The sequence below is a fragment of the Trachurus trachurus genome (assembly GCF_905171665.1).
Source record: "Trachurus trachurus genome assembly, chromosome: 1".
Lineage (NCBI taxonomy): Eukaryota > Metazoa > Chordata > Actinopteri > Carangiformes > Carangidae > Trachurus > Trachurus trachurus.
The window spans coordinates 5,270,322-5,280,170 of record NC_139891.1 but is presented as its reverse complement, the minus strand read 5'-3'; the positions used below and the strand labels follow the sequence as shown (position 1 = coordinate 5,280,170).

General features: G+C 40.4%; 2 protein-coding genes across 4 annotated transcripts; one reads left to right on the top strand and one right to left on the bottom strand.

Moving 5' to 3' along the window:
* Positions 1-41: 41 nt before the first annotated feature.
* On the bottom strand, positions 42-5,605 carry poll (polymerase (DNA directed), lambda). 3 transcript variants are annotated; one of them, XM_083981098.1, is made up of 9 exons: positions 5,557-5,605; positions 4,257-4,400; positions 3,838-4,135; positions 3,519-3,636; positions 3,030-3,374; positions 2,662-2,835; positions 1,959-2,087; positions 1,138-1,306; positions 42-1,028 (listed from the first exon to the last, which is right to left on the bottom strand). In XM_083981098.1, exons 2-9 carry the CDS (start codon positions 4,369-4,371, stop codon positions 667-669), a joined length of 1,710 nt encoding a protein of 569 aa, XP_083837224.1. In that variant the 5' UTR covers positions 4,372-4,400; positions 5,557-5,605; the 3' UTR covers positions 42-666. The 3 variants fall into 3 exon arrangements, with proteins under 3 accessions (XP_083837224.1, XP_083837225.1, XP_083837226.1); XM_083981099.1 differs by having other exon boundaries at positions 1,192-1,306; XM_083981100.1 differs by having other exon boundaries at positions 4,248-4,400; positions 5,557-5,589.
* A 48-nt stretch (positions 5,606-5,653) lies between these two features.
* dpcd (deleted in primary ciliary dyskinesia homolog (mouse)) lies at positions 5,654-8,614 on the top strand. The gene is made up of 6 exons (XM_083983671.1): positions 5,654-5,783; positions 6,314-6,394; positions 6,497-6,621; positions 6,754-6,887; positions 7,053-7,155; positions 7,655-8,614. The coding sequence occupies exons 1-6, from the start codon at positions 5,669-5,671 to the stop codon at positions 7,766-7,768; spliced, it is 672 nt and encodes a 223-aa protein (XP_083839797.1). The 5' UTR covers positions 5,654-5,668; the 3' UTR covers positions 7,769-8,614.
* The last annotated feature ends 1,235 nt before the right edge of the window (positions 8,615-9,849 follow it).

Sequence of the window (9,849 nt, the reverse complement as noted above, 5' to 3'; positions counted from 1 at the left end):
TGACAGGGAGGAGATCTGATATTTCCATTCAGTGTGTTTTATTGCTTTTGTCATTAAAATATACTATAACAAGCCCTCCCTAATTAAAAATGCCTTAAAAGGGCGAGGCCACCCAACATGCTCAATCGTATTTTCACTTTTCTCTAGTGATATCAAGCCCTGCAGATGGTTTCAGTGTAACCCAATGAACTTTTGGAGACACATTTGACACTTATGCTGCCTGTTGTGTATGTCTGATGGTGATTAAATTTCACCCTTTAAAGTTTTACAAACTGACATTTGTCATATATGTTGTTGTTTTTTCCATGATTTCCTTGTTACACAGCTAAATTCAGAAACTGACCATACAAATTCAACATCAATGTTCTGTTCAAATCATTACATTCATTCCTTTATATTAGGCTTCTGGGGTGGGCACTGTACCAGCATACACAGCTTCAACAAGCTGTAGGGGCAGATACAGCCATGGTTAAGTTAGAGGACAGACTGAGATTTAGATTACAATAAAATTAGCATTCAAGTCATAACAGGGTTCTTATATGATTAATAACGCAGTAAAACATACTTAAAATTACTTATTAGAGCATGATTTCTGTTTCTGTTTGTCATCATTCATCGTCATGATTTTTCTACACAACCAGATATGGTATTGTGATTGGCAAACCTTCACCAGTCCCTTTCATGAGGCTTCCTGTATGGTATGCCTAAAAGATTAAAAACATCCTCTTCTTTCTGAGTGGGAAGTGGGGTGCCACCGTACACCTTTACGCTTCCCTGACGCACCACAGCTTTGTTCAGGGAGTGCTCCGATAGACTCATGTTTTTTGTCTTTGCCATGGCTCTCAACGAGCGGTTAAAGTGGGCCGACCCCGTGAAATACATGAGAGAGCAGGCGAACTCGCTGAAGGGCACTACGATGATGTCCAGCCTGCGATGGCGGTGGTCAGGTCCCGGCAAACGGCACACGCCCATGTACTTCTTCTGCTCCCCATTTTCCTCGTGGCTCACAAGGTCATCTGTCAAAAACCCTTTGGAAAAAAAACAAAAAAAACAGATGATTTCAGTCTCTCTGAAGGAACACAAACTTAGTAGTAAAACATGAGAAAATCCGTTCCACCTAAAAAAGTTGGAGCTTACCACTGTCATGGAGGCTCTCTAACACTTTGCTGAAAACACCCTTGTGGGACTTGCCATCAGGATGAGATATAAGTACATCAACATCTCCACATGTGGCTTTTCCACGACGATAGGAGCCACATGCCATGGCCACCAGGCCTGGGTCTACAGCCACAGTAGCATCTCTCACCTGCAAGTACCGAGAAAAACAGACAAAACTCGAAGCTGTAATCTGTAATGATGAAAAGGAGCTTTTCTTTTAATCTCTGGACTCTCTATAACAGTGTTTATTTTGTATGTTTTCTCTGTTTTACTGTGTCCCTTCCACTGGCAAACCTTCACCTGTTCCCAGCCAAATACTGGGAGGTAGGCTCACTAAAGCATCACATTTTATTTTGACAAGCCTATGGGAGTACACATGCTTTAGTCATCTTTCTCCTGTGTGCTTTCTATTTGGCAGCTTTAAAGGAAAAAGAAAATCCAAGTAATACTATCTGAAAACAACTAGGGTTGTACGCAAGGCTCTGGAGTGAACAGGTATCTGGCTAACTTAAGATGCAGCAAGTTTAAGAGTTAGTTTTCCCCTTTGGGATGCTCCACTTTGTGAGAATACAGTCTGGTTTTCCCATTATAAAGCAGCCAAGGAAAGCTGACACAAACTTTTTCCTACTTTAGCCTTCTGCTTCCAAATTTTCTGAGGGTTTAGAGGCAGAATCGTGTTCAGGGATATCTCGCTTCTACATACATGACTTAACATTTTGAATTGTGGAAAGAAGGAAACATATGTTATGGGCCATCTGTGAATGTCACATGCAGATATGCGACCAATTAAGGTGTATTACCACTTTCTCTATGGCGGCTGCTTCCTCTCTGGGCATGCGGTCTAGAAAGTCATCGTAGTGCTTCAGTCCTATTTTCTGAGTGTTGGTCAGGTGAGCTTTTGTGCGGATGTCCTCCAAAGTGCGAAATCCCTGTTACACACACACAACGTAAAAAGACATACATTATTTGCTTCCCATCTCTTTCTTTCTTTTACCAATAATCTAATTACAATTAATTATGTCTTTTTGCTTTCATTGTAATCTTTCATTGGCTTTGTTTTATAGACGCTTCCCACAAAGAAGCTCAGAATTAAATCAAAATTAATTAAGCCCCAAAGATTTTGGATGTGTGAGACTAATGTTTGAATAATGGAGAATTCAAAAAAATCTATTGACAGATATAACTATACATACATATCTTTAAACCCTACGTTTAAACAGACCTCTGAGATAGAATTTGGATTTTAAAGAGCTGTACTCTATGGTGGATATTTTGCAGTGGAATACAAACTCGTAAGTGCTGCCTGCTGTGCAAATTATGTGTGGAAACATTGTTTCATAAGTACTGTACGTCTTTGGTATTACTGCACTGAAATTTCCTTCATCAAGTGACGTATACCAGTTTATGGTCAATAATCTAATATCAGCACTGTAACAGCCCACCAGACTCATGAGACACAAGCAGTAACGGCTACTTTCAAGCACTCCTGTGTGTTAACCTTACCTGTTGGTACCACAGTTGTGCAGTTTTAGCTCCTGCGCCCCAAATGTTGGTAAAAAGCTCCAGCACCGGCACAGCCTCCCCGATGTGATCTAGCTTCCGGAGATGACCGCTCTCCATGATCTCATCAATTTTGTCTGCCATTTTTTTCCCGATTCCTGGAATCTGACAAGCCTCCTGAAACAAATGGGGGGGAAAAAAAGTTTAAATTGAAATGGAATATAAGCAAAACAATTTCAATAGTGTGTGGTTAAATAATCTGTTTGTCTTCCAACGAAAAGTACTTGCTGAAGTATATCCAACAGCTATATACAGTATATTACTGACAGCCTGCCACCAACATAACATTAAAAGTATTTGCGCTACATAACCTGATATGATGTAACAGGCTTGTGGTAACTCTTCAGTGCGTTGACAGCCTTGGAGTAGCCCAGCGCCCTCCACTTGTCCCCCTGGTGTGTGTAGGCCTTGGCCAGCACTTCTAGTTTGTCGGTGATGTGCTTGTTGAAGTTATTGCTTTTAGACTGAGAGGAGTAGGCACAGACCCACTTCCCTAAGACTGCCTTCTGAGCTGCAGAGTCGGTACCGGGGCTGAGGCTGGGGCTAGGATCCTCCTCTTTGGGGTGCTGGCCAGTGATTAGTGCTTCCAGGTCATGCTGAGAGACACCGTCTTCATCTCCCCGCAGTTCCTCTTTGGTATCTAGAGTACCGGTAGTCTATGGGTAGGATTTAAAATTAAGCTATAAAATCATGATCCAAAATACACCACAGCTCCAGCAAATGACTCCTGACTGAAAGCCTGATTCATCTGATAAATGACAATTCATTTTGTGTTTTCTTTGCATGACCTGGCCACGTACCACGTCCAAGGTCTCTCCTGTCATAGTTTGATGCGACACTGGCTCTGTAATAGTCTCTGCCACAGGCCTGACATCCGGCAGCTCTTCTTTAATAGTTTCATGTTGTGCCACAGAGACCCTGAGGGGACAGAAAATGAAAAGCTTAAAGGGTGATGAGTCACTGAGATGTTTTCTAATATACAGCCACTGTCTATGTGCAGTGTATTGACAAGTGCATGTGTAAATCATTAACTGGAAACATCATTAGATACAAATACAATCAAGAAAGGCATTCAGAAAAAAAGCAGTATTTTCCACAATTAACTAGAAGCTTATTAACCTTTCAGGTAAAAGAAGACTGTAGCTGCTAACATCCAGCAGTTGTTTCTCACTGATGCACAAGCTCAACCAAGTGCATTTCACCAGTTGAACTCCAGAGGGCATACAATCCACTTTCAGCAGGCGCAGAGCCCTGCCATGGTCCATGTTGTCATCTACAACAACATGAGTGACACTAGGACGAAGGGAGTCCTCCGTCTGTCCTCCATTCTGCTGAATTTGCCTTTGAAAGATCTGGCATCTGGCATTTCCTATTCCAGCAGGCAGGATGTAGACTGTGACGCCGTTAAAAGTGCTTCCTGAGGCAGAGAATAGGAACAGATTACTATAGAAAAACAAAAATATATCAAGTTTTTTTTGAGTAGTATTTACATTTTCTTTCAGTCATTTTCACACGTGCACAGCACACACAATAACAACCTGTGACATCACATTCATCCGGTTTCTTCTTTAGTGGGGGGGCGTCCTTTCCCTGTTGTACTCTGACCCGTTTAACTTTAGGGAACGCTTTCATGATCCCATGACGAGGTTCCATCTTGTCTGCTCAAAGGGGGGACCCGTGGCCTGTGGCACAAAGGATATATATTTTTTTTTTTACAAATTTACTAATTCATGAATTTAATGTACAAAAGGCACCCAAAAATCTGAAACATCAGCTGTGCACCACCAAATGTTCATTATGTACTAATATACATTGAGATCACACAGGATTAAGTATTACACCTAAAAAACCAAACCAAAAAACTAATACTTTTTGTATTTGTCATTTGTGTATTTTTATACTTCCTTATTGTTCAGCAAAACATACAGTGTCAATGTGAAAAAAGCTGAGAGGGGTTGTGCACTGCATTCAATTTAAGTTGGATTACAGCTCAATGGAAGTATGTAGGCTAATATGTAACATACTCAAATATCCAAAGTAAAAGTCCAGTCATACAGACAAAGAGCCCCCTTGTGACTGTTCACTTATCAATATACAATATCACCGTCAATATTGGACAATAATTACCACCAGCATGATACATTCTAGGCCTAATTGATTACAATTTATTTGTTTGAATAATAGTATGGGTTTAACTGTAAAAAGTTAGTTAGTTAGTTAATCAGTTAGTAGGTGAGTTAGTTAATTTTGCTGTAGATTGAAAAGTGAACATCACAGCCATTGTCACACAGAGACAGACAGTATTGGGAGGACATAGCCTAATGCAGTGCAAACGACATACAACAAAAAACGAAGAACAGCAGAACAGGACCTCAGACAACAGAACAGAACAACATCTCATTTTGTGTCCCAATGTCGACATGATGGATCTTCTGGGTGTAGTAACAAGAACAGTTACCCTCTGAAACATTTTCCTGAGCGAGCTGCTTTCTATCTGCCTTACTGATTGTTTTTTCTATTAGAAACACCAGGAAAAGTGCATTTATCGTAGTTACAGCTTGTTCCAGTGATTGGGGCATTGGAATAGCATTGTTAGGAGTGCTGTTTCAGCTCGACTCTGTACCAGAACTGTTCATTCTGCTTCATAAAACATGTTTGCTCATGTCTTAGCTTTAGCTTATGCTAACACTACAAACAGCAATCGATCGCTGTTTTGCCCGTTTCAGTTCTTCTTTTCACTTAGTGCACATACAGCGTTTTAACCCATTATAACACATTCGGATACAATCGTGTATTTTAAGCACAAAACTCGGTAAATTGTGATGTTTTGGGTCTTACCCCTCAGGTGGAACCATACGTAGAGAAATCACTACTGTCTATGCTTCGGACGGACAACAATAATTCAAACGTTTCACTTCCGGGTGAAGGACCTGGGCTGAACACGGTTACTATGGTTACGGAAGTCTTTCGGAACAGAATAGACACAGCAGTAGGCAGAGACATGGCAATGCAAAACTGGAGTAATGTCTTAAAATCGTCAAAGAAAACAGCTTTGATACACGGCGGTGAGTCCAACCAACAACACCTAGCTCTACTGATGGAAAGCTAACTATCTGCGAGAGTTGGCTAGTTGTTTACAGACTGTTAGCTATTGTTAGCTTTTATTCATTCACAAGGCAACAAGCAGGTGGTTTTTCATCTAAGTTAAAGCACAGAGTCAGACTATAGCCCAATAAATGAAAAAAGGGTGCACAAAAGAGGGGGTTAAGGAGGTAAACATCAGGCTAACTGAGATCTGTGCTCAACGAGTCTGGTTTAACATCCGTATTAGCATCTCTGCTGACTTGATGCTAATCATTCATCCATGGCATGCTGGCTAGATATGGCTAATATTTCATTACATATTACAGAATGAAAGAAAGACTAATTTAATACAGGAAAGTAATACACTGAATTATTCGTAAGTATTCTCTCATTCTGCATCAACCCAGTTTGAGGTTTAATCATTGGCTTATTTGTGTGAAACAAGTGACACATTGTTGATATTTCTCTTATTTCATTTGCGTGCAAATATTTATCTGAATTTCACCTCTAGGATCAAGGAAGATTCACTACCTCTTCACGGATGGAAAAGAAATGGCTGAAGAATATAACTTGGAAACAGATGAGCTCATGGGTAAACAACAACTTTAGGGTTTTAGACAGCTGCAACGGGGCTTCTAAATTATGTATCATTCAATGCATGTAATGACTTTCTCTGACTTTTGAAACATTTCAGTGCGAAAGTGGCGGCAGAAAAGCACACTTGGAGGTCAGGGTCAATGGCAGGTAGAGATCGGGCTGCCAAATGCAAATCCTGTCACATCTTCAGACTCTGTCATGATCCAGGAGAGCTGCTTAAGTGTGGGTTTTCTTCTCTTTCTCTTTTTGTCTTACATTTTTTGACTCTAGAATTTCAATTGAACCAGCACACACTCTCAGTTGATTTTGAGTGTCACATCCTAAAAGCAGATTTGAATGTCTTCATTTCAACAGCCTGTATTCATGCGACAAGACTCAAAGAGCAGTTTTCAGTGGAGAATCCGCCACCTTCCCTATCCTAAAGATGTCTTCAGTGTTTCTGTGGAGCCATCTGAGAGATGCATCACCATAAAAACCTCCAACAAAAAGTAAATATGCATGACGTTACTGGTTTTCCTTCAGCATCTTGTCTTTGCTCCTCGTTGCACTTGTTGCATGTAATCCTTATCTCCTCCCTATAGATGGCACTGTGTACAATACTTTTGTCGACACTGGCGTAACAAACCTATGACATCTTCTCCTTGTCTCCCCAGGTATTATAAGAAGTTCAATATCCCTGATCTTGACCGCTGTCAGCTACCATTAGACTGCTCTGCCCTCAGCTTTACTCATGCCAACAACACATTGATGGTCACTGTAAGTCCTACACTTCAATGAAAAATAAATTAACGTAAACCTTAACATAATGAACTCATATACTGGCTCAAACATTTAAGATTGATTCTTAAATGTGTTCTTACGTAAAATGCTAAATGCACAGTCCTGAATTATAGTTTCATCCATTCAATATTAATAATGACAAAAATAATCAGGAAACTGTCTTTACAAAGAGAATTTCTGAAGAACTGTCCCGTCCTATCCTCATGCATTTTAAAATATGAAGTTCCACAAAATGCTTAACTTTCATGAAGTATATGTAATGCACATAGTGGGTGCGAGATCTTTTCTTTTTCTTATTTTGTGATTCAGTTCTTCTTCTACACACTGTCAAGTTTTTTGAGATGACACATTTTTTCCCCATTTTTTGTTTTGTTTTATATGCTTTGTATTCTGTATGGCCTTTCAATATGATAAGACTGAGAGAAGGGAGACAGGGAGAATGTTGAAGTAATTATTTTTCTTCTCTCTTGTCCAGTACAGAAAACCTAAGGAGATCTTAACCCTTGAGCAGGAGCTGCTGAAGGAGCTGAAGAGACTGAACGCAGTGAAGGACACCGCAGAAGGCGACGGCAACTGCAAAACTCAGTGAATTGTGACTGTGGGAGCGAGAGAATTAATCTGCGTTGCATTTAAAGCAGATCCTCATGGCATCGTTTTCTACTCACGTGAACTCTTGTTTATCTGAATCCCTTCATCTAAAGGACCTTTTCTGAGTGCCTTATCCATGACTTAATGCTTTGCATTACATTTACTAATTGGAGTCAATTTCTTGGACTTGTTAGTGGTGGCAATTTGTCCTTTTCTTTATATTAGATTCAGTCATTTTCAGTAAAATATTTTCCAAGTGTTTTTCAGTTTCACAGGTACATTTGTAAACTTTTCAGGTGGACCATGAGTGTCCTCCCAAATTATTTCTCTTTGAAAAACAATTTCACAATTTACTTTAAAAGTATGTGTATGGAAATTATAATTGTATCACAACAACATCTATTTTTGTTACCAAAGCTTCTAGGAAGCCTGTTGATGGGGGTCACATAACCTACCACCCTCCTTTCATTGATGTCCTTGTAAAACACTCAAAACATACAATGCCTCATCCCTGTTCGTTCCGGGGTCACTGTTACGAGCACGTCCCATTTGTGTTAACTGAATACCCTTATGTTCCTTGCATGTAGAGGGCCACCCTGAAAGCCATTACTGAAACTAGTGTTACCGTTTCCCATTACAACAGGGTCACTCTGACTTTGTCTCCGGCCAAAACTTCATGGACAAAAAAAAAACTACTCCATAGGTTTGTTCCATAATGATTTGATTCCCCTTTAAACTGAAAAATATTATGTTTTTTCACATGCAAAAAATAACTGTATTGCCTCAAACTGTGACATGTGTCCACTTTTTGTTCACAAGGTTTAAAAAAAAAAAGAAAGAAAAAGTCCTGTCAGAAGAACTTGTACAGTGGATAACAAAAAGTGCTGTGTAAAAGAGACAATGGCATTTAAATATAGATTGTTTCAACCTTGTGATTCCTTGCATTTTTTACCACTTGTCCAAACCCAGAGAGCAAGTGCAAAAAGCAGAGACAAAACCACAGGTCTCTCTCACTATTGTGCCTTGTCTTCTTCCAGATGGAAAGAACAGGAATATACGAAAACATCTTAAAAGCAGCCTGTCCTGTTGTTTTGCAAATTCTTGCGAGGGTCTTGATGGAACTTTGGCATGCATTCATAAAAATGAATGCAAAAATGCATTCATACATACTTGATTAGGGAGTGTTTGTCTGTTTGGTCTCTAGGACGTGTGGTGTTGTTTCTCAATGAGTATAACATGAAAAAAAGTATCTGCTGTGTACAAGATGCATCGACATGAAGCAATATGAGGTCTTAATTTTGCTAATTTTCTTTAATGCAGTACAGTCGTTAGAGCTTGAGCCGCTGTCAAAACAAATTCCTGTGGCAGCAAGCACCAACTAACAAATTGGACATCCAGCTCATGCATTGTGAGAGCAGCCGGGTCTTCTTCCTCCCCTGTCGTTTGGCCTCTGATGGTCATGCTCAACTGCTTCTGGGAAGAGGGTTTCTTTTCTGCCTTCCTTTCATTCCCGAATGCCTCTTCCCAGCCATTCCCACTCTTTCAGCCGATGCCACATTCTGCCACACAGGCCCCGATTGCTTTTTCTGCTACCCCTCAACTCCCTCTCTGCACCCCCTTCCCCCCATCCCTCTTACCCCTCCCTGTGTGACTGGCTTCTTTTTGATAACTGACCCCTCCTTGTGTTATTATTCGAACCCACTATTGTATAACATGCCCTTTTATATGAGGTTTCACAAAGGGCCCATTTGATCAGAGAGTTACGGTGTGCGATCGTGAGAAATGCAACTACATGGTGGTAACCTTTGTTTGGGCCAAAATGGTGGGCTGACCTCATCGCTTTTAATGCATAGCTCGGGCCATTCAGGCCCAAGTCTCACTTGCTGAGCACATTGAATTCAGTAGCCTGTCACAGATATTGCCCCTCAGTTATCTGGGTCTCCAGCTTGAGGAAGAGGAAAGAAAAAAAAACAACTGTTTTTTTTTTTTTTTTTAGGGCAACTAACATTGTACGCTAGCTTTCCATCCCAAAACAACCACACAAGAGAAAAGCCAAGCAGTATGTTGAACTGATTCTTTAGT